Raw genomic sequence first — 27,998 nt, forward strand, 5'->3', positions numbered from 1 at the left:
AAGCACCCTGCTACAATTTGATAATCTTCTGCCATTTTCAAACCTTAATAACTCCTCATGTGTGAATGTAGATACAAAATACTTATTCAGTTTGTTTGCTATCTGAGCAGGGTCATCAACAGCCAAACCATCAATATCCAGTGGACCAATCAGATTCATCCCCTTCCTTTTAGAGTTTATATAAGTAAAGAAATCCTTGCTGTTTTTCTTAGCATCTTTTCCCAAAGATTTCTCGTAATCTGCCTTTGCCTACCTAACCTCCTTTGTGACCTGATTACAGACTAACTTATATCTGCTGTAGGCTTCTGAGTTGCTCGATAATTTATATGCATCCCATGCATTTTTCTTCTCTGTCACGAGTCTCATTAGTTCATATATACAGTATTTACCAGAAAAAAAAAAAAAAAAAAGTAAAATTTTGAAACTTTTGGGGGACCTTGAAAACGTGAAAACTTAGAAAACGTGAAAATTTAGGTCCCTTGAACTCTGTATTAACAAGATTTCACTGTGTATATATATATGAAGTTATGTAAAACAATATAGGTAAGAAATAGAAAAATAAAGAAAGAGGCAGAACAGATTGATGCCATCAAATTTATGATTGTACATTACATCTGTCTGTATATAACAATATTTTAGTTAATTATAATACCAACTAGATAGATTGGATAAAAGTATTAGGAGTGAAAACTATACTCATTAGCTCAAAGTGCCAAGTTTAATTAACCCAAGTTGGACTTCTTAGTTGTACCCTATAAATAAACACATATAATAAAAATAAAATGAAATAGTAAAATTAAAATGATAATAGAGCTAATTATAAATAAATCTGGTTAATATAAATGGTTACATTGAATGGAACGTTAACATGTTTATGTAACTTTCACACAATGGAACATTTACATTGAATGGAATGTTTCTGCTAAATTTAAGGTATATTAAAGTAATTAAGCCAATTTGATTATATATTCACAGTAAATTCTCAGTATATTGAACATAGAAAAACCAGCAAATGGCAAACAGAAACAGATAGCTTCAGCTAATTATTGATGGGATATTCCGTAGCCGAGTGGGCAGGAGCGGGTGTGCAGTAGCACACGCTCTTTGAGTAGATGGGTTCAAGCCCCTGACTGCTGAATACGGTCGATCTGCCAACCCGCACTGGACCAGCGTGGCAGATTATGGTCCATTTCCCTTAGCATGAATTGTTGAGGAGGCTTCCATCCTGCAGTGGGTTGATAATGGCTGCACTTTACTTTTTTTATTGAGTGTAGCTAGCCCTCGTTAACGTTCCATTCAATGTAACCATTTATCTATAATTAGCTATATTATCATTTTAATTTTACTATTTCATTTTATTTTATTTTATTTTATATGTTTATTTATAGGGTACAACAAAGAAGTCCAACTTGGGCTAATTAAACTTGGCACTTTGAGCTAATTGAGTATAGTTTTCACACCTAATACTTTTATCCAATATATTATATTGGATAAAAGTATTAGGCATTATATATAATGTCAAGGCGATTATTTTGAAGAAGAAGAGCCATCCAAACAGCTGGTGAGCTCTGGTGGGAAGTGCCCACTAGCACTCACAGGCTTAACTTGGATGCACAAATTTTCGTGGTGGATTCAGATTTGCCAACAGGCAGGTTTGGCAGTTTGTGATTTGATTACATATGCCCTTTTGTGTGATAATCTCTGTCAAACAGTTTAGAGAATAATGCCATGTGCAGACGTCTTACTTCTTTCATACTGAGTATCATTTACACCGATTGAGTAAGCATAACAATCTTTTCTAATAAGCTTGAAAACTGGAAAGGACACAGTAAAATTTTGGACATGTTAATCTTGTTAGGAAACTCTCAGATTAGGTAATGTCTCTAAGACTTTATTGCTTATTTTATCATTCAATTATATCTACAGAAGCTTGTCAATTTTGAAACAGCATCTATAATGCAAGTAACGTAATTAATCTTTGATAATTACGTATATAATAACAAATTGAATTAACATTTTGCAGTAAGCTATCTAGTTCTTTTGTTTTGCTTTTATTAAATGATATAAAATAAATTAGTCAATGTTGGCTGTCATGTGTTGATGTAGGAACTAAATAAGTTTCTATAAAAAAAAAATCTGAGCTAAATTAGTTTAGTCCCCCCCCCCCCCTAAAGCTGTATATCCTTTTGATGTTAGTTATTGAATGAGAGACCAAATTATATACAAATTAATTTTTATAGTGTTTTATAATTCAGTAATAAATCCCTTTAAATAAGTGAACAGAAAAAAAACTTTAACTATAACTTCATTTAAAGTGTAATTTTAAGCTTCCAACTACCATATCATCACTGTTTGTTTATTGCTTAACTGATATTCATATTCTTTATTGATGTACAAAATCAATAAACAGTGTGGATATTAATAAATAATATTAATGAATGGATAATCTGTAAACAATATGGATATCAATAAATGGATAATCACTAAACGGTATATGGATAAATTCAATTTAATGTTTGACTTAGTGAAATAAATCAATTGTAGTATTTTTTTAAGAACTGAGAATTTCATTTTTCTTATTGTACTAGTTTAATTTCAATTTTAAAGGTTTAAAATAATAATTTTAATATCAAATTTATTGAATAAATTTAATATTAAATATCTGTGAGAAATACAAAATATTTATATTAAGTAGTGCTGATTTTTAGATTTATCCCATTTTTGTCCATATCCTATTTATATATTTTTATAAATGGGATCTATATTTTATTTAACCTTACCTATATTAGAGAAGAATATTGATAACTTTTTCATTCATTCAAAAAATAAATTTGAGATTACTACATTTCATTAGATAATTTTTGTAGTCATAAATGATTTTAGCTAATGATTTTTTCTTTTTCACAGGTATGTTTGTTTGCTGACTAGACTGACACATTATATCATATCATGTATGATGCTTTTAGAAAATTCTTTTTAAAATATTTAGAACATGGAGACCAATACAGATGGCAGTCTAATGGAAAAGGATGAAATTTCACCATCACAAGATATTTATTCTTCTAAGGAACCTGAGAATAAAGATTCTTTGGAAAGTGAACCAAATTTATTGTTAATACAAAATGCTAGTCCTGTAGAAAAATTGGAAAATCGCAATGAGGATATTTCAGATGATCTAGTTTCAAGTAGTGAAAGCACTTCTGAAAAAGATACCAGCAGAATTTCTAATGTTGTGAATAATGAGTTAATATCAACTAGTAACATTCCAGAAAAAAACTGTTATTCATTTTCTGACGTTCATGAAACAGAAACAGTTCCCACTGTTTCCCATCCACCAGTTACAAGTAGTATTAGTGCAACCATGGGGAAATTACAACTGGTGGAAATGTTGCCATCAGTACCAGTTCCATTGCAGCCTACTGTTACACCAGTGGTTATTACCAAGAGAGGGCCTGGTAGACCTAGGAAAGATGGTAGTGTACCCATTCAGCATAAAAAAATGTGAGTAATTAATATAATTCAGAATTTATGAATTTATACATTTCTGGAATCACATAGTTGAGGCAGGAAGAACAATTTTTTCTAAATTTTAGATATTTATTAAGGTATTTATTATTAGTTTATATTCTGGCAAAATTTTCATACTTTATGAATTAGTTTTTACATGTGCTTTATAAAATAAAGTAAAATAAATTAATTTAATAAGCACCAATAGCAGTTTTTAATATAAACAGTTTGTACCAGGACTTAATTTACGGTCTGCTGCCTGTCCTAAATTGTTGTTTTTCTGGATTCAGAACTTTGTTAAAGTAAAACATGAACTTCTAGATGGGAAATATTTATATTTATCTTGCAGGATCCCAACAATTTTTCAGGGGTGACTGATTGCTCCAGGTGATTTTTTTTTTTTTTTTTTGAGTATGACTGATTTATGCAATGTAAATATTGTCCAGATAAAAAAATCAAAACACAGATTGCAATATTAATAGCACAATCTTTTTAAAAAAATAGAGTTAGCTAACTGCCAGTGATAAATGATGGAATAGCTTTTTAAAAGGCAAAAAATCATTGTGCATATATTATGCTAGCAGGGCTGGAAGACACTCTTAGGTTATGCTAATCTAATATGTTTGCTCTCTTGATAACATTGGCTTCTTATGGCTGTTTCCTAAAGGTGCTGTACAATTTAATAAATTCCCTACCAAATTAAGTCACTGAAATATCTACATAAATTCAAGTGGTCTAAGTCTGATTTGTTGTTAAAAATTTACTATTGAATTTTATGGTTTCCGTATCGGAAAATTCTGTCACATTAACTTAGTTATAAACTGTTTCTGTATTTTCTTATTGAAGGTTGTCATCATATATTCATTAAAACATTGCACTACTGAATATAATCTGTTTGTCAATATTCTCATTACCACTGTACTAATGAGTTAATGTACTGGTAAAAAAAAAATTATATATAACTTAAAATAAATTTTGCATTTGTTTTCACATAGCATATTATGTATAATTTTAAACTTTCTGATGTTTGGTTATTTTCAAATGTTGTGATCTGGAGATATACAAACATCCTGATTTGTTGCTAGAGCAGTCCCTTGACTTGTGACAGAATTAAAACTTAATATGTTATTAAAATTGACCTGTATACATGTTAAGAAAAGTTTCTTGAAGAAATTTAGTTACATAACAAAGTTGAAACTAGTACCTAATATTTGACTAACTGCAAGATCTGCAATACAATAAAACTAAAACCTTGCATTTTTGGAATTTAAATGTGAGCAGCCATAATAAGGAGGTGATTATCCTATTGTATTATCCTATGAGGGGAACAAAAGGATGCTCTTACCACTATACTTATCTTAATCAGTGAGGGCCTATATTTTAAATTACCACTCTAATCACCCCTAGTGATTAGAGTGGTAATTTAAGGCTAGTGCTACAATGTGGTCTAAAACTGCCACAAAAAGTTTGTTGCTACAAATTTAAGCAAGTCTTTTGAAAGTCATAACTTTGAAATAAAAACCTTTGGTACCTAACTTCTTCTTTGGGCATTCCATTTAATTCTGCATGAATTCAGCCTAACTAAATATGAGCCCTTATACTTGTTTGCTGGCTGAGATATTTTCCTTCAAAGATAGACTCAATTTGAAAGTCAAAATTTGACTTTCAAATGAATATTTTGTCTATGAATCTTTTGTCTTGAAATGGCCTTACTTGCTCAATTTCTTCTTTAGAAACAAAACAGAATTAAAATCTAGTCACATGCTTGTCACAAAATTCAAACATGTTTCTTGGTTTCAGGATTGGTTTTCAATTGGGCGTTGGAGACTTGCACGTGCTGCTGGCAGTCATTTTAATGTTCCACCAATTCCATCACATGGTGACTTGCCATGGCTAGTGCCAAAGAAATTCCATTCAGCACTGATATCAAAATCCTTCTGATGAGGCGCCTCCGTAGCCAGGTGGGAAGGAGCAGCAGTGCGTAGCACACGCTTCTTGATTAGACCGGGGTTCGAGCCCGTCAACACCAAATACGGAGGAAGCGGAAAGGTCAGGGAATGACCACCGCATATCCCGGAGCAATATGGCCTTAGTTGCTAATGCTCCTAAAAACCAAACAAACAACAACCTTCTGATGATGACACAAGTTAATAAGATTCTTGAAATTCTTGTATTGAGCTGCAGAACCATCGCTGAAGTAGTAAATGTGCCTGATTTCTGCCATTAAACTCTTCAAATATTCAATTAAGTTGGTTAGAAAAACATGCACTGCAATTGTGTCATGTCCGAAGGCAGTCACTGATTATGCAGAAACTTATATTCTGAAGTTCAGCATCCTTGTAATAGATGACAAATGGATGCAATGTAGCCTAGCTGTTCTCCCAGTGGAACCCTTGAACAGCATCTTGCATAACAAAAGAATAATTTTCTGCAAAATCCATCAAGATGACCAATTCTCATGTCATTAGGCTTTCCTTTGTTGGTAGCTTTGATATTTAGCAATGTAATGATGACAGGTTAAATATCTTAGTACTCTTCAATAAAATCTTCTGTTTTTAATTGCTTTGTGTCCAGTATATCTCTGTCAGTGTGTATCCATTGCTTGAATTCAATAATATCTTCTGGTTCATTGTTTTCAAAAATATTCTCTAGAAACTTTTTTAATTTATCTATTTCTGGACATTTTTCACACTGATGAAGCATACAATCTTTTGACTCCAAATCACAGACTATTTTGCCAATGAGAACCTTGTAATCACATTTAACAGGACTTGCTGCTAGCAGTAACTTGACATTTTGATGGATTGTGCATACACATACAGAATGTGTTCCTGGTGCACCAACTATGACACACACCACTTGGGTTGAAGTTCACAAAATTTTGAAAATCCAATGTGAGATCCATTTCTTTCTTAATAAGTTATAAGCATTTCCTTCAAGTTGCTGAGTAGTAGTCGCTTTTGCATTTTTACTCCATCTGCATTTCTAATGGAAATATAATCTTTCTTTCCAGGGCATATCCAACTAAATTCGTCATCTTCAAAAAATTTCATCACCTTTTGCTTTGCTTGCTCAAAGCTTTTTTCCTTGCTCTTTCCCCAGATATGGCCATGATTCCTTCTTCTGCTTTAAGTTTTCTAGCTTTCTTGACCATTCTTTCTGAGACACTAAACTCTTTCATCGTTTTCTTTATGGACCAACTAACTGGAGCTAGTGTTAATATTTGAAGTTTTTCCGAATGACTTAATATCATCAACTTTTCTTTCAATTCTTTGAGCAGCTCATTGTAATCTAAGCAGTTTCCACACTGATGACTTGCACTTGGCTCCATGATGTCATTTGGATCCAAGCCACCAATAGATGCAATTTTACTGGCAATTACATCTTGTACTTGACTTGCCTTCCTTTTGGCATAGCCTTATGAGTCTCTCTCATAGCCATCCACTGAAATTTTAGAGGAGAATTACCAATAGCCATCAAACTTGTGTTCAAGCTTTCAATCATGCATTTTGTCATTATGGTCTGATCCAGATGAAGTTGATGTTCCTGTTGCTGCTTTTCGGTATGATGGGCACAGCTTCTGGCCTGGTTTTATGTCTACCTTTGTTAGGTCTTTCATGTAGTCTGCCATTGACAAATCAATTGGTTGCAAACTTTATTTTTTCACCATATGATTTTTCTTCTGTAAAGGATTGCAACTTGAATGCTGCAAAAATTCAAATTTTGTCAAAAGCAAAACTTCATGATGTAGACAAATTGTATCTTCTTCAACCAGTTTTAATCCACAACTTCGACCTATCAGCTGTTGGTCTTCGAATTCAAATTCTTTAAATAATTTTAACCCAGTTTTGCATGTATAGGATAGCACATGACATTTACAGTCAAACAATAAAAAATAGAGGAACAAAATAAACAAACTGTTCATCATGAAGATAAAACACATTAATAACAGCATGGTTCAAATATCAGCTATTTATACTTTTTTTATATGATTCTAGAATATTCCAGAGTTCTAGAATGTTCGTCAATTTTTTTGGAATTCAAGAATATTCTATAATTCTTAGGTATTTTTCTACGATATTCCTAAATTCTAGAATATACTCTATTTCTAGATTATTATGCAGGATTAAGGAAGTGTTCTGCAACAAAAAAATCTCAAAGATAACAATACGGCACATAAAGCTACTTGATGTTTATGCTTAATTTTAAGGCCTTAAGTGCAAAGACACAAAACAGATGTTTATGCTTAATTTTAAGGCTTTAAGTGCAAAGACAGAAAACAGATAAACCATGATTCTTATAGCTGAAACTCTGCTCCTTCCAGTAGTGGAAAAAACGAGAGAATTGAAGGCATCCCACATTAAGATATTTTCCCCTTAAGATAGGTCAAATTTGACTTTCAAATTTTGAGTCAATCTTTGAAGGAAAATATCTCAGCTGAAAACAAGTATAAGAGCTGATATTTAGTTAGGCTGAATTCGTGCAGTTGGTAAGTGGAATGTCCAAAGAAGAAGATACCAAAGGTTTTTATTTCCAAGTTATGACTTTCAAAAGTCTTGCTTAAATTTGTAGCAACAAATTTTTGGTGCCAGTTTTAGACCGCATTGTAAAAAATGTGAAGGTTTTTGAGCCTGGACAACAAAAGGTTTGCATTCTCTGCCAAAAGTTAACTAGGTATACCAAGTTTCAGAGCACTATCTCTCACTGTTGTGCAACAGTAACACTTAAAACTTTGAAAATTTTTTGTGATTTATTCTGCATAACACAAGTGACCTCCACAAAAAAGGTGCTGGTGCCTCAAGCATACTATATTTTGAACTGAAATTTTGCACAGCTTCATTTGAAATGTGTTTAAACATCCACACCAAGTTTCAACAAAATTGGAGATGGTTGAGCAGGGACCCCTAGGCCACTTGACATGGAACCCCCCCCCTTGACATTCAGAAATGGACAATTTTGCTAACTCCTCTTCAGAGTTGTTGAGATCAAGTTTTTTTGGAGGTGATTTTATCTATTTTTCTTTTTGCCATGAAATTTTTTTTCTAAGAGTGTTTTGTGGGATTTTTAAGGCTCCCATAAGTGTTGGAATCATTCAAGAGGTTTGCTATCTTTTTTCTTGTTAGTTTTTCTTTTATATCCTCCTGGGTCTTTTCTGAGTAGTCACAAAGCTTAATTTTCCAAAAATGAGATGTTCTCTTTAACTTTGGTCATTTGATTGGAGTGGGCTCTGTTGAATTTGTTGCCAAGAGTGAATGATTCCTTTTTTTTCTGAAGCTTATGAAGTTTTTAACTAAGGTGCCCTTATATGAAAACATCTCTAGAAGGGTGAATTGCATGTTTGTGAAGAACAAAAATCAACAGGCAAATTGCATTCTTTGTGAAGAACCCAAATCTCATCATTACTGAGAAGTCTGTTGCTCTAGTTGTAGATGAACTTATTAGTGTCCTCTCATTAAGGTTATATTTTGTGGGGGGGGGGATTCCCAAGGAGTCAGAATAACTATATTTCCCTTCCCAAGATGTAGACATGGATTTATAGTTGGTGATATGGGAGATCTTCCCACCTAATCTTATGAGGTGGGAAGATTATATCATGAGATATTCCTAGCACTAATATCTGGGGGGTCACTGCTCCTGAGGATGTAGTGGTGTTAGCATTAGTCTTTACTTGAGAATGCAGTGGAGCTGTCAGGTTTTAATGGAGGTGGGAATATTGATGGGGAAAAATTGTGGTTAGTGGGATTGGCAAGATACCAGAATATGACCTCCACTTGAACAAGCAACAAGTTTTCTACTCTGAACTTGTTCAAAACCAAGTTTGGATTGATTAATAGCTGTGTTACTATTATTGTTTAGAACTTGACTATAGGTGTAGCTGGAGATATGGATACAAGCTGATTACAAAATGTCACATTCGTAACTTGAATAACCTTAATGCTATTGGTAAACCAAGGTTTAGCAAAAATTAAAAGATTTCACTCCTACAAGAATACTTTCATTGATATGATCTGAGCAAACATCAGACTTGGAAGGTTTAAACAGTAATCTAATAAACGAAAATTGGAATGCAAATTGTGCAGATCATTCCATTTTCCATTCTTATAATGCCAAATGTCACCAAGCTAAGACTGGCCATGAGAGAAAGCAAGAATGGCAAGCGAGTATGCAGGATGTATTTTGGCTGAATGTTAGCATTAGCAGAGGCATATTGATGCAAGAAAGCAAGCTTATGTAGCATCAGCCAAAAAAAAAGAAAAAGAAACCTCCCATTTCATCTATTCATTCACTCCAAAAACTTGTCCAGTTTTTCCCAGAATTTATTTAAGACTTTCACAATGGCAGATGACAGTTTGTTCCAGCAATCAACCACATGATGGCTAAAGGCAAATTTGTGCACTTCTCTCAGTTTGAATATGTCCCCTCAAGTGCATAATTTGAGCAAGAATACGAATCCCATCAGCATTGAACTTCCCAAACCATTACGTCTCAATAAGATCAGCTTGCAGCTGCCTAGTCTAAAGACGCTGTAATTTGCAGAACTTAAGCCTTTCTTGGTAAGAGCAACCCTTTGTTCCTCCTCACCAATCTGGTTGCCCTTTTCTGTACTCATTCCAGCAGCTCTACATCATTCCTAAAATGAGGTCTCCAGAACTGTATGCATAAAAGGTGTGGCCTGACCATTGCCTTATACGAAGGGATAATTACCTACTTATCATTACTAGCAAAATTCCTGCATGTCATTGACAAGACCTCATGAGCTGCTCTGCCAGCCTTTCTGTACTGTTCTGAAAGCTTTATATCTGACTGCATAATTATCCCCAGCTCTTTTTTTATTCTCCACTAACCTGTTATACCTCACAGTTGGTCTTGCTCTGGGGTTACTGCTACCCATATGCAGTACTTTGCATTTGTCAATGTAGTAGTAGTAGTATTAATAATGGCATGTGATGCAAGAAAGCAAGCATATGAGCTTATCAATCAAAAAAAAAAAAATTGCACAACAGTTCCCTCTAAATGTTTGTCCTGTTCCTCCTTAAATTTATTTAACCAATCAATTCCACTTCCACAACGATAGAAGTTTGTTCCAGCAATTAACCACCCGCTGGCTAAAGACAAATTTCTGCACATCTATTCTACATCTGGCTTTCCTCAATTTAAATTTATGTCCACTTAGGTTAGTAATCTGAACAAGTGGAAGAATCCCATCAGAATTCAGCATGCTCAACCCATTCATGGCCTTATACACCTCAATCAGATCACCTCGCAGTGCATAGTCTTCAGCCGCTGCAATTTGCAGAACTTAAGCCTCCCTTGGTAAGAGGATTCCTTCATTCCTCTCACCAATCTTGTTGCCTTTCTCTATACATGCTCAAGCAAATCTACATCCTTCTTAAAATGAGGCCCCCAGGTATGTATGCAGTACTTAAGGTGTAGCCTGACCATTGCCTTTGGGGGGGGGAGGGGGGGGGGGAGAGAGAGAGAGAGAGAGAGAGAGAGAGAGAGAATCACCTCCTTTTCCCTGCTAGCAAATTCCTGTATATCATTTACAAAACCCCATGACCTGCTCTTGCAGCCTGTTTGCATTGCTCAGAAAACTTCATATCTGACTGCACAATTACTTCCAAGTCTTTTTCATTTTCTACCCTTTCGGTGTAGTACTACACATTTGGTACGTTCCTCTGGGGTTACTTCTGCCCATATGCAGTACTTTGCATTTGTCAATGTTAAACTTCAGTTGCCACTTCTCAGCCCATCTTCCCTGCCAACCTTTGTATCATCTGCAAACTTCGACACTAAGCCTGATATACACCTTCATCAATATCATTGATAAATATACAAAACAACAGTGGACCTAATGCCGAACCCTGTGGGACTCCACTAATAACATTAGTCCACGAAGAGCAGCGTCCATTGATTACCACCCCCTGTCTTCTCAGTTTGAATATGTGATATTCAAATATCACATATTCAAATTTGAATATACATACTCAGTTTGAATATGTGATATTCAAATAGCAACTTACCCTTAATACCATTCTTCTCCAATTTGTACAGTATGCGCATGAGCAACAGTGTCAAAAGCTAAGAAATACTTTGTTTTTCTTAGCATCCTTTGCCAAAGATTTCTCGTAATCTGCCTTCGCCTGCCTAACCTTGTTTGTGACTTGATTACAGACTAGCTTATATCTGCCATAGACTTCTGTGTCGTCTGTTAATTTATATGCATACCATGCATTTTTCTTCTCTGCCACGAGTCTCATTAGTTCATTTGACAACTTTAGAATTTAGGCCTAAACCTTGAACAATATTCTTAATAGGTATGAAACTTTTAGTAGCTTCCATGATTAATTCCTTGAATGCTTCCTACTTAGAATTTGCTGTTGGTAACATCATCAGTTGATCCCACTGTATAGAATTTGAAAACTGTCTGAGACCACTGTAGTCACCTTTACGGAAGCAAAAACCCTTTCCTTTACCCCTGATGGTAATTGTATCTTTAATTAAATCACACATCAGTACACTGTGATCACTGCCACCTAGTGGTTCCTTTATCTGCAAATTCTTAATACACGAATGCTCACTGCTGATAACCAGCAGTATTACCATCTCTGGTTGCCTTTCGAACATGCTGCTACAGAAAACAATCATTCAGTAAATCCACAAAATTCTTACTAGTGTGCTAGTGACCAACCCACAAGTTGCAGTCATTATCTGGGAAGTTAAAATCCTCCATTATAAGACATTCTGATTTACTAGCCCACTCTGTTTCTCTGTACAATTGTTCATTGTACTCATTTGAGTCATTACGCCTATAACACACTTCTACTCTTATTTTTGCTTTCGCAGTGCTTACGTCACACCAAACTGACTCAACAGTGCACTGTTCATGTATATTATTTGGCTTCACTTCCTTGGATTTTATGTGTTTCTTAATTAATAGCATAACACCTCCTCCCTTCCTATCCTGTCTAGCCTTTCTGTACACACTGTACTCCCCAAATTCCAATTCTGCATTTCTAATATCTGTGACACACTACGTCTCTGATATCCCCACAATATCCGCCTTTGATGTCTTGGCCAACACTTCAAATTCATCAAATTTATTTACTATACTTCTAGCATTGGTATACATGCAAGTATACATGCACCTATTCTTATTCTTAGTTACCCTAACATATCCCATATACCCACCTGTTTCACGATGACTGCCATCAGTCCCTGAAACCCCTCGCTCCAGGCTGCTGCTTATTCTAATAGAAGTAGTGCAAGAATCACCTTCATCTCTGCCTGCGCTACTTTTAACCTTTTAGCCTTTCTCTGTACAATTGTTCATTGTACTCATTTGAGTCATTATGCCTATAACACACTCCTACTCTTATTTTTGCTTTGGTAGTGTTTATATCACACCAAACTGACTCAACACTGCACTGTCCACCCATATCAACTGGCTGCATTTCCTTAGATTTTATGTGTTTATTAACTAGCATAACCCCTCCTCTCCTCCTGTCTATCCTTTCTGTGCACGTTGTACTCCTCGAATCGAAATTCTGCATTCCTTATAACTGTGTAACATTTCATTTATTGAGTAAAGCAGCCTCTAGCCAAAAAATCTGGCAAATCCGGTATACATATATAGACATGATATAGTATACAAATATTAGCAATATCTTATGTACATGAAACATTGTACATCATCATTTAATTTAATTAGCACTTGACGAACCAACTATAGTGTGCCCTGGTTATCCTGAACTACAGCACAATGAGTTGGACAAGCAGGCTAGAACAGAAACTGTTGAAGAGACACAGATGAGCATCACAATTTAAAGTCTGATCATCACATTGCTATAATGCATTGCAGGAGCCCACAGTAATCTCCAAAAAGATACACAGTTCAAGGAACTTTGTATCTTTTTGGAGATTGCCCAACATTTCAAATTCAACAAATTTATTTACTACACTCCTAGAATTAGTGTACATGCAAGTGTACATGCACCTTACTCTTAGTTACCATATATTTACTTGTTCCAGATAACTCCCAATAGTTCTTGAAATCCCTAGTACCTTGCTTTCTGGGCTGCTGATCAATCTAATAGAAGCAATACAAGAATCACTTTCAACTCTGCCCATGGCTGCTGTTAGTTAATCTATTAGTCTGTGAATCCCCACAAAGCTAGCAGTTTTCTGACCCAACTAGCACTACCTCAATAGCATCAGGAAATATTCTCACACCCTTTCTATTTAAGTGTATCCCACCTTGTAGAAGCAGTCTCTCCTGTTAACGAGCACAGACCACTCTGAGAAAAATTCTCCCCCATGAGCCTTGCACAATCTCTCCAGGCCCAAACTGATTGACAAGGCTCTCGTCGTATACTCCCCCCCCCCATCATGTCTGAGCAGAATTGCAGACACTTTCAAATTTAATCCTAACTCTTGACTTTTTTTCAACATTGACCTATAAAAATGTAAAAACCTGTATTTGTGAAGTAAGTCCATAGATCTCTTACTGTCATTAAGAAAATAGAGTTTATTAATTGCAAATTAAAAATATTTCTAAATCGATTTTTATTTTAACGATTTTTTATTTTATTTTATTTTAATGGCAGCTTTTTTGCCATTGAAGGATAACTTTTGCTTCTGGCAGATATACCCTGGTCCTGTTCTGCCTATCTTTTTGCATAATATATTTTCTGTTTCTCTGATAATAGTCACCAACAACAACTAGCTACTGTGGGACCAGCGCATTTTGCCTTTGAGGGGTTGGATTGCTGCTCTGTTGCCTGATGATCAAGTGCAAGCTCTGGCATTGGTGTGGCCAGCTGAGAGCTTAATGGGTCCCCCCAATTTAAATCCTTCGAGGGCATCCACCCTGTTCTTCAAGCTGTCATAAAGGACCATAACAGCGTTGAGTTGGCACCTAATGTTTGCACACTCTTTACGTCAAGCACACACAAAGACATCCCCCTTGGCAATATCAAGCCCTGTTCCTGATAGTTCCACAAACATCAAACAAGCAGAACATTTCTTAAGGCTACGATTTGGAGGACAAATATCCCCCCCCCCCCCCAAAGTTCTCCACTGAGTTATGGTGCTCCCACTACCTTAAGAATTTGTTTTGCTGCACTGGTGTGAGGCATTATTTTTGTTCAGATTTAATATAATTAGAAATACTACACTAAACTTATATCCTAATGCACTATGCATCGGTTATGCTATGAAGTTTACGCCGTTGAATTTATATATATTTCAATATCGAGCTTATGGTATATGTATTTCGTATCTTCTACCTAGTTTAAGTTATGTGTGTTATACTATAACCAGGGTGGGTGCTAGGCTGGACATCGCTCGCCTGCAAAGCTGAAATGGGCACCCCTGCATTGCAAGGTGGACACCACAAACATACTAAACTTCGTACTAACACTTTGAAACGGTGCCCACCTTGTAGTGGTGCCTGCCTGCAATGCAGGCCTTGACCATAACATTACATTTGTGAATTCTAAGTAGTTATGATACATAATAAATTTAACTATCTGTCTACAACCTGCGTGGTTGGTTCAAATCCTCAAGCGACCTATTTGTGATACTATATCTGTGCCAAATCGCTGATACTAAAAGCCCTGTGAATATTAATATTGTATATTAAGTGACAAAGTTAAGTTATTAAAACATGTATGTAGTGCTATAAATTATAGTTTATAAGCCTCTTCTGATACTGATTATGCTGCTACAAGCTACATTGAAACCTCCAGTATCTGCTATATCAAAATCTCAGTACTAGAACAATGGCTGCAAAATTCGAATGTTGCTATCGATACAACACAGTGCTGGCAGACGTCAACTGGGTTTTTTAAGCAGTTACAAAGGCCAGGTAAAAAACAAATACACTAAATTAATCAGGAAATTACAATCAAATACTACACTACTAATTTTAAGTCAAAAGTTAGAGAAAAACAATAATTCCAAATAAATAAATAAAATTTTACTTAGCAGTTTCCGAAAAGGCGTGTACTCTGTAGCCTTGCAGCAGAATCAATTTTATCATCATTATTGGTAAGGAAACACTTAGGAATAGAATTAGGATTAGAGTGTTTGGTGTGTGTTGTTAGCTTTTTTCTGGTATTCTGGTACATAAACAAATCAGATCAAGTTGTCGGCTGTTGGCAATCAATCACAAAGGCCTCAGCATCCCAACCAGCTGCTTAAAGATGTACAGGGGGTCCCCAGTATCCAAGTATTCATTATCTGAATCCCCACAGTTACAAGGATTTGAAAATTAAAGAATTAAAGCTTTTTCCCTTGAGAAAATTGACCACGCATTTGAATATTTTTTGTGAGAACGATCTTCATGATTGTGATGCAAATGTAAAGTGCGAAGTTAAAGACATAATTAAATGTTACGACACAATTTTATCTGAAAAATACGACAAAAAAAAAAAAAAACACGAACAACTCTGGATTCATTCTTTATTCGTATAACTAAAAAATAGTGCAACTTCAATAAACTTTACTTAACCTTACATTGTGTAACATATTATAATAAAAAAGTCTAATAAAATAATTCTCATTTTTCAGTTCCTTCATCCATTTTTTACTATGTACAAGTACATAATAATAAACATTACTCGGTGAAGATACACCATATCTACTCATCCTTCACAATGAGTTGCCATGTATTGCGCTACCTCGAATAAGTAACGCTTCACTTGCAATACCAGGGTACCTGCCTACCCACCGATGAAAAGCCAACTAGCTTTGAAACGGTGCTATCTGGGTGGTGGTGTCCACTGAGAATACGTTTTGCAGATTTACTCAACAAGTACAGGTCAATGTTGAAAAAAAGTCGCAAGCTAGGGTTCATTGTGAAAGTAAACACGACAGTAAAGACAGTATGCTACTCCAACTGGATCTAGATAAGTTGGGCAAATGGGCTGAGAAGTGACAATCGAAGTTTCGCATTGACAAGTGCAAAGTACGGCATATGGGCAGTGGTGCGCTATAGTGGGCTCGCGAGAGTCCATTGTTATATTTTTTGAAAATTTGCGATCCCATTGTTGAGACGATAATTTATTTTACAAATGAAATCCTAAATGTGCAATTATTGAGTATCCAGAGCCGAAACTACGGTGGGGCGAACGAGACCCCATTCCCAGCATTTTAATGGCGCAATTGATCGGTTATGTATTTTAAAATTGCTTCATTTTTGATTTAGTTACTGTCAGACCTCTGTTTAACCAACTTCTTTATACCGAATTTTTTTAAATTCCCCTTGGTAATTACATTTAAAATACAGTAGTTTCCGTAGAACAAAAATTATTTCCATGTAACGAACAGATTAGGAGAGACAATTTTGTATGCATTGTTCTCACCCCTGGCCTTTAGGTACGTAATTAGAAAGAGCAAATTAAGGGTGAAAGGGATTACCATTCCACAACGTTAGTGGTGGCCGTAAAACTTATGCAGCCACATTCCGAGAAGTCGCGCTAGTCAATATGCTTTCCATAGCCAGTTAGAAGATTAAGAAGATTCCCGGCATGGATAATGGCCTCTGGTCAACCTGTGTTGTGGTTCCCCTTTACTCTGACAAACAGATGTATGTTTTTAGAAGTGAGTGATCCATGCCTTCCAGTAAATTTCTCCTGTCTATGTTTACATGGTCACAGTAGCTGAATATCTGAGTGATTCCGATATTTTGCAGTATTCAAAGAACTAGTGACAGTAGCAACATATGGGGGGGGGGGATTGAGGAAACTAAGATATTATATAAACTTTACGAAGATGAAATGGTGACAGATTTTGAAATTTTATTGAGTCTTTCACTGCGTATAAAATGTTCTAAAATATAATGGCATACAGGCAATAATTTAAAAAAAAAACTATTACCAATCTCCAAAAAACTAGTGCGAATTAAGGATGATTGCTAAAGAACTTGATGTGGAAACTACAAAAAATCGGTCGTGTGTTCGGGCTACGAAGAGCAGCTTGTAGCTTGCAAATGGTAATTGCGAGTTAAGGGAATTATCCTGCATTATGCAAACATTTTGAATCAGAGGCTGCCGTAGCCCAGTGGTCAGGCGCGCGAGTGCATAAATATACGTGCCTTGAGTGACCCGGGGTTCAAGCACCGCGGCTGCTGAATACGGTGCTGTTTCTTGTATTCTCTCTACCTTGTGAACTCCTCTGACCATGTGGTCGCCCTGGAGTATAAACAGAAAATTTATTTTTATTTGGGATTGTAAAGCAACTTTTAAATCTGGAATTTCTTAACCATTTAGCACTAATGATCAACATCCTTCAGAAGCTCTCTTACATTTCAGAAGCTTTACAGATTCACTATGGCAAAAGTAGATAAATTAATTATTTGAACTATCAATGCTATTGCTAATTTGAAAAATTCTGAAGGAAAATATGAAGCTAAAATTGAGAGCATGTTGAAGTGGAAAGAATTTGAAGGAATCAAAATCGAAAGTTAGAACAGTAAAATTACCTCATGACAAGTTATTAAATGCATTGTTTTATCCAGGATAAGTTATTAATGCAACAGGGTGATTTTAAATTAAATAAAGAAAATAATCATACCATTGAAAGAAAATTTAAACATATTCTACTGGAAATCGTGGAAGAACTTTCGTCTCGGTGGCAAGACTGTGAAAACCGAATAAGAAATTTGTTTTTCTGATAAAATATGAAATAAAAATTAATGATTTTAGAGATTTTGTCGAAGACAGTATATCTGTAAAATCAAGTGAAATTCCCTTTAAATTAAGAAAGCCAGAAATATCTTTGAAACCATTGCGATTAGCAGTGCCTTAAACTGAGCGAGCTTTCAGCGTAACGAATAATATCGTGTGAATGAATGAATAAATGAATGAATAATGTTGAAAATTAAACACGTTGCAGATTATGATGACCATACATCTAAATGGAAAACCATTGCTTCAATTTGATCCGGATCGTTATGTCAATATTAATAAAGAAGTAAATTTCATATGGCAATTTTTAAAAGAAAATTTTCTTGAATATTTGTGCAATATTTTTTTATGTAAAGTGTGATTTTTGTGTACCTTTTCTAGAACAGTTTGTTTTTTTATGTAATATTTGTTTTTATATTCTAGAATGTTTTGTGATAATTCGTTATTTGTAATATGGGAAATATATTTATTTTTTATTTGCAATATTAAAATTTTATCATGAAAAAAATGTATCCCTTATATTTCCCTAGTTGTAAAAAAAAAAGAATAAAAAACTTGCGATGGTTTTATGTGAAACATCCTTTTGGAGGGGGGGGGGGGATACCAACTGAGCAAATCTGATCACAGAAGTGATGTCACTTCAGTGATCGATCAGATTTACTCGGTAGGTACCCCCCCCCCTCCAAAAGCATGTTTCACATCAAAAAGTCAGCAAAAGTGCGAGCCCATTGTTAAAATATTCACAGCTCACCACTGCATATGGGTAGCAGTAACCAAAGAGAAACGTACCAACTGTGTGGTATTAAACTGGAAAGTGAAAAATACCTGGGGGTAATTTTGCAGTAAAATATGAAGTTCGCTGAACAGTGTAGACGGGCTGCCAGGGCAGGTCATGGAGTCTTGTCAATGATATATAGGAATTTTGCTAGCAGGGACAGGGAGGTGATTATCCCGTTATACAAGGCAATGGGCAGGCCACACCTAGAGTCTGTGTACAGTTCTGGAGGCCTCATTTTAGGAATGATGTAGAGTTGCTAGAACGAGTACAAAGAAGGGCAACAAGATTGGTGAGGGGATACAAAGGGGTGCTCTTACCAAGAAAGGCGTAAGTTCTGCAAATTGCAGTGCCTGGAGAGTAGGCACCTGCGAGTGATCTGATTGAGGTGTATAAGGCCTTGAATGGGTTGAACAAGCTGAATGCTGATGGGATTCTTCCTCTTGCTCAGATTAAGAATCTGAGGGGGCCACAGTTTCAAATTGAGGAAAGACAATTGTAGAATAATGTGTGGAAATTTACCTTTAGCCAGAGGGTAGTTGATTGGGGGAACAGACTTCCTTCTTTTGTTGTGGAAGTTGATAGTCTAAATAAATTTAAGGCTGAGGTGGACAAGTATTTGGAATGAATGGAGGGGTGAAATGGTTTTTTTTTTTTTTTGGCTAATGCTGCATAAGCTTGCTTTCTTCCATCATATGCCTCTACTAATGCTAATGTGCTAATGCTAACTCGTTCTGAAGGATGAGCACAATGTGAGATACAGATGAAATGATGCTTTTCACACTACTATCATAGTTTTTCTTTAAGAGTTGTCTATGTTGTATCTACACCAATATTATAAAAATATAGAATCTTAAACTCTTATAATATTATGCCTAACTGCATTTAGTTTTATTTAAATAATAAACATTATGAAAATTGGGGCCCCGTTTTAAGTGGAATTAGTTATCCTCGGTAACGAGGATCCCCGTACTTTGAAATGTAACTAGAAAATTAAAGCCAGCTATTATTGTGAACATTAAAGTTGACTTTCTCCAGTCTAACTTTCCTTATGGAAAGTCAGATTAAACAAAATAAGTTTTTCAAAGAAAGGTGTGGAAAGAAGGTGTGCAAAAAAGGTGTCAAAAAGGTCTTAATGATCTGTAGAATTGGGAGAACAATAGAGGCAGCATTTGAATTTGACAGAGTGGAGTAAAGAGATTTTATGCAAGAGATCAAAGAGAGGAGATTCCACTGGAAATTTCTCTGACTAGGAATATCAGAATGGACATAAGCATAAGTACCACCTTTGAAGCAAAAAGGAATCATGGAATGAATAAATAGAGAAACCGAGATGGCAGTGGTTGAGACAGCCATTAATAGAGATTCTTTCAGAATTAGTAAGTTAGTAAGTGGAAGTTAGCTGCATCTCCAAGGCAGCATCACCCAAAAAAAAAAAAAAAAAAAAAACACACTATTCTTCCAGTTCCTCCTTAAATTTATTTAACCTATCAACTTCCACAATGACAGATGGAAGTTTGTTCCAGCAATTAACCACCCGCTAGCTAAAGGCAGATTTCCACACATCTATTCTACATGTCTTTTCTTAATTTGAATTTATGCCCCCTTAGATTCGTAATCTGAACAAGTGGAAGGATCCCATCAGAATTCAGCATGCTCAACCCATTCAAGACTTTATACACCTCAATCAGATCACCGTGCAGGTGCCTAATCTCCAGCCAGTGCAATTTGCAGAACTTACGCATCTCTTGGTAAGAGGATCCCTTCATTCTCCTCACCAATCTTGTTGCCCTTCTCTGTACACGTTCAAGCAAATCTACATCCTTCCTAAAATGAGGCCTCCAGATCTGTATGCAGTACTCAAGGTGTGGCCTGACCATTGCCTTATTAGCATAGGCATATGATGCAAAAAACCAAGCTTATGCAGCATCAGCCAAAAAAAAAAAAAACAAAAAAAACACTCCCATTTCACCCCTCCGTTCGTTCGAAATACCTGTCCAGCTGAGCCTTAAATTTATTTAGGCTATCAACTTCCACAACAATGGATGGAAGTCTGTTCCACCAACCAACTACCTGCTGGCTAAAGCCAAATTTCTGCACATCTATCCTACATCTGTCTTTCCTCTATTTGAATTTAGGCCCTCTCAGGTGATTATTCTGAGCAAGAGGAAGGATCCCATCGGCATTGAGCATGCTCAAACCATTCAAGGCTTTATACACCTCAATCAGATCACTTCGCCGGTGCCTAGTCTCCAGACACAGTAATTTGCAAAACTTAAGCCTTTCTTCGTAAGAGCAACCCTTTGTTCCATTCACTTATCTTGTTGCCCTTCTCTACTCGTTCCAGCTGCTTTACATCCTTCTTGAAATGAGGCCTCCAGACCTGTATACAGTACTCAAGGTGTGGCCTGACCTTACCGTATACAAGGGAATAATCAACTCCTTATCCCTGCTAGAAAAATTCCTGTATATCATTGACAAGACGCCATGAGCTACTCTTGCAGCCCGTCTGCACTGCTCAGAAAACTTCATATCTGCCTGCACAATTGTCCCGAGGACCTTTTCATTCTCTACCACTGTCAGTGTAGTACCACAGAGTTGATATGTTGCTGTGGGGTTACTGTTTCCCATATGTAGTACTTTACATTTGTCAATGTTAAACTTCATTTGCCACCTCTCAGCCCATCTGCTCAACCTTTCCAGATCCTGTTGCAGCAGCATAGCTTCAGTAGTGTCCTTAACAACTTTTGTATTGTCTGCAAACTTGGGCATTAAGCTTGATATACATCATCAATATCATTTATAAATACAGAAAACAACAATGGACCCAACACTGAACCCTGAGGAATTCCACTAATAACATTAGTCCACGATGAGCAGTGTCCATTGATTACCAATCTCTGTCTTCTCCCCCCTCAGCCATCCCTTTATCCATAGCAGCAACTTGCCTCCAGTGCCACACTGCTCTAATTTGTGCAGCAGTCTTCCATGTGCAACATGTAACAACAGTATCAAAAGCCTTTCTAAGATCCAAATATATAATATCAGAGTTATTCCCTGCATCCAGCTCTTTTGCGACTGCATCATAGTATCCAATCAAATTGGTCAGGCAAGACTTTCCCTTAACAAAACCATGCTGTGTCCGAGCTATAACTGAAGCCTTGTCTAGATGATCCTGCAGTGCTTCTTTAACCAGTGCCTCCATTAATTTTTCTGGAACAGAAGTTAAACTCACAGGTCTATAATTACTTGTGTCAGCCTTTGATCTTCCTTTGTGAATTGGGGTCACATTTGCACATCTCCAGTCTATGGGTACCTCCCCTGAGTCCAAAGAAGCTCCCATAATTATGGCTAAGGGTTTGCTTACTTCTTTGCTGCCTCCTTTAATATAACTGGATAGTTCCACCCCGGGTGCCTTTTTTATGTTTATCCTCAACAATTTCTCCTCCACTTTCCTCAGTTATTACAAAATCATCTTGCTCACTGCCAGAGTTTACTTCACCTCTGGCATTCACCTTCCTGAATAACTCCTCATGTGTGAATGTAGATGCAAAATACTCGTTTAGTTTGTTAGCCACCTGAGCAGGATCCTCAGCTGTTGAACCATCAATATCCAGTGGACCAATCTGATTCATCCCTTTTCTTCTAGAGTTTATTACATAGGTAAAGAACTCTTTTCTGTTTTTCTTTGCATCCTTTGCCAAGGATTTCTCATAATCTGCCTTTGCCTGCCTAATCTCCTTTGTGACTTGGTTACACACCAGCTTATATCTATCATAGGCTTCCATGTCACCCATTAATTTATATGTATCCCCTGCATTTTTCTTCTCTGCCATATGTCTCATTAGTTCATCTGACATCCATTTAGGCCTGAACCTTGAACAATATTTCTTAGTTGGTATGTAAAGTCTAGTAGCTTCCAATATAAGTTCTTTGAATGCTTCCCATTTTGAATTTGCTGTTGGTAACATCATCAGTTGGTCCTACTATATAGAATTTAAATACTGTCTCAGACCATCGTAGTCGCCTCTACGAAAGCAAAAACCCTTTCCGTCACTCTTGATGGTAGTTACCTCTTTGAGTAAATCTCTCTTCAGCACATCTAGTGCCACCTAGTGGTTCCTTTATCTGCAGATTCTTAATGCATGAAGAATCACTACTGATATTACTCCCTCTAGTTGCCTAACTAGGCGGAGTAATACTCTTGATCTGAACATGCTGATGTAGAAAACAATCATCCAATTAATCTACAAAAGCCTTGCTAGTGTGTGAGTGACCAACCCACAAATTCCAGTCAATATCTGGGAAATTGAAATCCCCCATTATTACACTCTCTGATTTACTGGTCCACTCTATTTCCCTGTATAGTTTCTTGTTATACTCATTAGAGTCATTAGGCCTATAGCACACTCCTACTCTCAATTTTGATCTCTCAATGCTTATGTCACACTAAATTGACTTGACACTGCACTGTCCAGCGATGTTGACTGGCTTTGCTTCCTTGGATTTTATGTGTTTCTTAACTAATAGCATAACTCCTCCTCTCTTCCTATTCTGTCTATCCTTTCTGTACACATTGTACTCCCCAAATTCCAGTTCTGCATTCCTTATATCTGTGTGACATCAGCGCCTCTGTAGCCAGGTGGGAAGGAGCAGTAGTGCGTATCACATGCTTCTTGATTAGACCCGGATTCGAGCCCGTCACCACCAAATACGGAAGATGCGGAAAGGTCAGGGAATGACCACCGCATATCCTGGAGCAATACGGCCTTAGTTGCTAATGCTCCTAAAAACCAAAACAACAACAATCTGTGTGACACCACATCTCTGATATCCCAACAATATCTGCCTTTGATGTTTTGACGAACACCTCAAATTCATCAAATTTATTTACCAAACTCCCAGCATTGCTGTACACACAAGTATACATGCACCTGTTCCTATTCTTAGGTACCCTAACAAAACCCATGTGTTTACTTGTACCGCAATGACTCCCATCAGTCTCTGAAATACCCTGCATCTTGTTTTCCAGGCTGCTGCTCATTTCAATAGAAGCAGTGCAAGAATCACTTTCACCTCTGCCACTGACTACTGTTAATCTATTAGTCCGTGTATCCCCCCAAGCTAGCAGTTTTCCGACCCATCTAACACTGCCTCGATAGCATCAGCAAATATTCTTGCACCCTTTCTATTTAAGTGTATCCCATCCCTGTAGAAGCAATCTCTCCTGTTAACAAGTACAGTCCAGGCTGAAAAAAATTCTACCCCTTGAGCCTTGCACAATCTTTCCAGGGCCGAATTGATCGACAAGGCTCTCATCATATACTCCCTCCTATCGTGTCTGGGCAGAATTGCAGACACTTTCAAATTCAACCCTAATTCATGGCTTTTTTCTCAACAGTGACCTGTACTTGTTAAGTAATTCTGCTGGTCTCCCGCTCTTAATATCATTAGTACTAATGTGTAAAACTATATCACCTTTTGTGCCCTTAAAAGATGATATCCTCTCTACGTCATCAACCTTTGCCCCTGGTAGACATATCCTGGACCTGTTCCACTTATCCTTTTTACATACCATGTTCCCCATTTCCCTGACAGTAGAGTCACCAACAACTACTTATATAGAGGGGCAATCACCTCCTTTTCCCTGCCAGCAAAATTCCTATATATCATTGACAAAACCCCATGACCTGCCCTGGCAGCCTGTCTGCATTGCTCAGAAAACTTCATATCTGACTGCACAATTACTCCCAGGTCTTTTTCATTTTCTACCATCTTAAGTGTAGTACCACACAGTTGGTATGTTTCTCTGGGGTTACTTATACCCAAATGCAGTACTTTGCATTTGTCAAGGTTAAACTTCAGTTGCCACTTCTTAACCCATCTCCCCAAATTTTCTAGATCCTGTTGCAGTAGCACACTGTCATTAACAACCCTGGCAATATTTGTATCATCTGCAAACTTCGACACTAAGCCTGATATACCTTCATCAATATCATCGATAAATATACCAAACAACAGGGGACTCAACACCGAACCCTGCCCGACTCCACTAATAACATTTGTCCACAAAGAGCAGCATCCATTGATTACAACCCCCGTCTTCTCCCATTCAACCATCCTTTTATCCATTGTAGCAACTTACCCTTAATGCCATTCTGCTGCAATTTGTACAATAGTCTTCCATGCGCAACAGTGTCAAAAGCTTTCCTGAAATCCAAATATATGATATCAAAATTATTTTTTGCATCCAGTTCCTTTGTAACCACATCATAATATCCTATCAAATTTGTCAGAGAAGACTTTCCCTTAACAAACCCATGCTGTGTCTGAATTATTGCTGCAGTCTTGTCTAGATGATCCTGCAATGCATCTTTAATCAGTGACTCCATTATTTTACCCGGAACAGAAGTTAAACTAACTGGTCTGTAATTACTTGTGTCACCCTTCGATCCCCCCTTTGTGAATTGGGGATACATTTGCACATCTCCAGTCCGTGGGGACCTCCCCTGAGTCCAAGGATGCTCTCATAATTATGGCTAAAGGTTTGCTTAGTTGCTTTGCCACCTCCTTTAATACAACTGGATAGATCCCATCCACCGCAGGTGCCTTTCTTATGTGTAACTTCAACAATTTTTCCTCCACTTTACTCTCATTTATTACAAAATCATTAAGCACCCTGCTACAATTTGATAACCTTCTGCCATTTTCAAACCTTAATAACTCCTCATGTGTGAATGTAGATGCAAAATACTCATTCAGTTTGTTTGCTCTCTGAGCAGGATCATCAACAGTCGAACCATCGATATCAAGTGGACCAATCAGATTCATCCCCTTCCTTTTAGAGTTTATATAAGTAAAGAAATCCTTGCTGTTTTTCTTAGCATCCTTTGCCAAAGATTTCTCGTAGTATGCCTTTGCCTGCCTAACCTCCTTTGTGACCCGATTACAGACTAGCTTATATCTGCCATAGGCTTCTGAGTTTCTTGATAATTTATATGCATCCCATGCATTTTTCTTCTCTGTCACGATTCTCATTAGTTCATTTGATTAGGCCTAAACCTTGAACAATACGTGGAAATGGATATCATTTAAATCAGAAATTAGACAACTTATTTCTGAAATGAATGAGAAAATTTTTGGGTGGTTTGGATCTTTTTTTGCAGATAAGTTTGTTCTATTAATTTGACCGTTCATGTTGCATTCAGTAGATAAAGTAAAAGTGTGTGTGTGTGGAAACATATGAATTAATGAAATTTTTGGATATGGCATACACACAGCAGGAATATATCCCAACTTCTTGAGATTATTTGGCCTCCTGCATACATGCTGCTTGGATCCAGTCACCAGCTAGTAGTGTAGACACTAGACTTCTGCTCTGGTCCACTAAATTACACTTGCGCTTCACCTGCACTTACAATAATTGGTACTGCACCTGAACCAAACCTGCATTGTTTATACTTGCAACCCACAAAAAAAAGAAAAAAAAAAAAGAAATGACATATTAAGAAAACATGTATTAAATTTTTTACATGCCAGTAATAATGCAATAGTTAGCTTTATATTAAAATAAATCAGTCAGTAATGATAATAATTTATTGTATATATAACACAACAAAGAATGAAGCATATTCATAATATAACTTATTAGTAAGTAGCTATGCATCTATAGGACATCATTTTCTGGATTAAGCTGTACTCTTCTTTCTTGGATTAGAAATCCAGATGCAGAAAAAATGCTTTCACTTGCTGCACTTTTGGCAGCAGTGGCAAGAATTAAATCCTTCTAGCTCTGCTGCAGAGGAGTGGATTGTGCATGGGCAGGTCAATAAGTAATGCACTATATGCTGTAACATCTTTATTATCTGAGACCTTGTAACTGTACTTTACATACATAAAATATAATCTTTCAACTTTGTGAAAATATCACTTAGTGTAAGAATCATCATACTCATTGCATTTTCTCCAGTGTTCTTTCCAGGCAGTGAATGGACTTTGGTAAAAATCAGGAGGCTGACATTTGCACCACTGCTTAATGTCAGAAATGAGATCCATATCACTCTCAAATACCTTGCCATCAGGTATGCCTTCAGTCTACTTAACAAAAAAAAAAAAAAAAAAAATCTGATGCAATGAGGTCAGGGCAGGTGAGGCATTATGCTCCGCTTCATCTGGGTAATCTTTGAAAGTGTCATCTGTCCTGTGTTGTTGCCTTGTGTTATTCTGATGAAACTTGTTGTCCTGCCAATTCAGTTCAGGTCTTTTGGTTTTCAAAGCTCGATTAAGCTTTTCCGGTGATGGGCAGTATCTTTCTTTGTTGATGGTTGTTCCACTCTCCAAAAAATTGATAAAAATGATGTCATTTTTATCCAAGAAGGTGGCCATAAGTTTTGTAATGATATGGAAAGTTTTGACTTTTTGTTTACAGGTGATGTTGGATGTGCCCATTTCATGGATTGTTGTTTAGTTTGTTGGTCATAGTGTAAGAGCCATGTTTCATCACATATAATGACCCTTTTAAAGCACTCAGGACCACCAGACCTCTCTAGAAGATCTTCACAGATCTCTTTCCTCGATGTTATCATCTCTTGTGTGGGAAGCTTAGCCATCAACTGAGAACAGATTTTTCTGAACCCCAATCTGTTGATGATGGTCAAAACGTTTTCCTTTGACATTTTTGCAGCATCCATCACTTGTCTGGTGGTTATGCACATCTCATTTCGAATGAGTTTGTCAGTGAGTGCTTTATTTTCATTGTTTGTGAAAGACTTTGATCTTTGGCGCTTGGTTTGTCCTTGAAACTGTTGGAGCCACCTACTTTGATCCAGTTGTCTGGCCTGCACAGACTGTCAGGAATTTTTAATGGTTAGGTGTGGCCAACTGATCACTTGATTTGAACAGGAACTCCATTGCACAATGTTGCCAGAAACAGCTATCACTTTGTTCATCTATGTCTTTTGATCTAAAAATGATATTAGGTGTATTAATGGTTAATTGGTAGTACAGCAAGTATACATCATAAATTC

General features: G+C 36.6%; 1 protein-coding gene across 5 annotated transcripts in view; it reads left to right on the forward strand.

Moving 5' to 3' along the window:
• The window catches only part of LOC150080216 (histone-lysine N-methyltransferase 2C-like), a 1,301,638-nt gene that overhangs the window by 10,463 nt on the left and 1,263,177 nt on the right, over positions 1–27,998 (forward strand). For all 5 annotated transcript variants that reach the window (XM_090381514.1, XM_090381519.1, XM_090381517.1 and 2 more), the window contains exon 2: positions 2,908–3,501. In XM_090381514.1, coding sequence (XP_090237640.1) covers positions 2,993–3,501 — 509 coding nt within the window. In that variant the 5' untranslated portion in view covers positions 2,908–2,992. The remainder of the gene's footprint in view (positions 1–2,907; positions 3,502–27,998) is intronic.

Source organism: Mastigoproctus giganteus, chromosome 9 (genome assembly GCF_048544385.1).
Source record: "Mastigoproctus giganteus isolate SK-2022 chromosome 9, ASM4854438v1, whole genome shotgun sequence".
Taxonomy (NCBI): Eukaryota; Metazoa; Arthropoda; class Arachnida; order Uropygi; family Thelyphonidae; genus Mastigoproctus; species Mastigoproctus giganteus.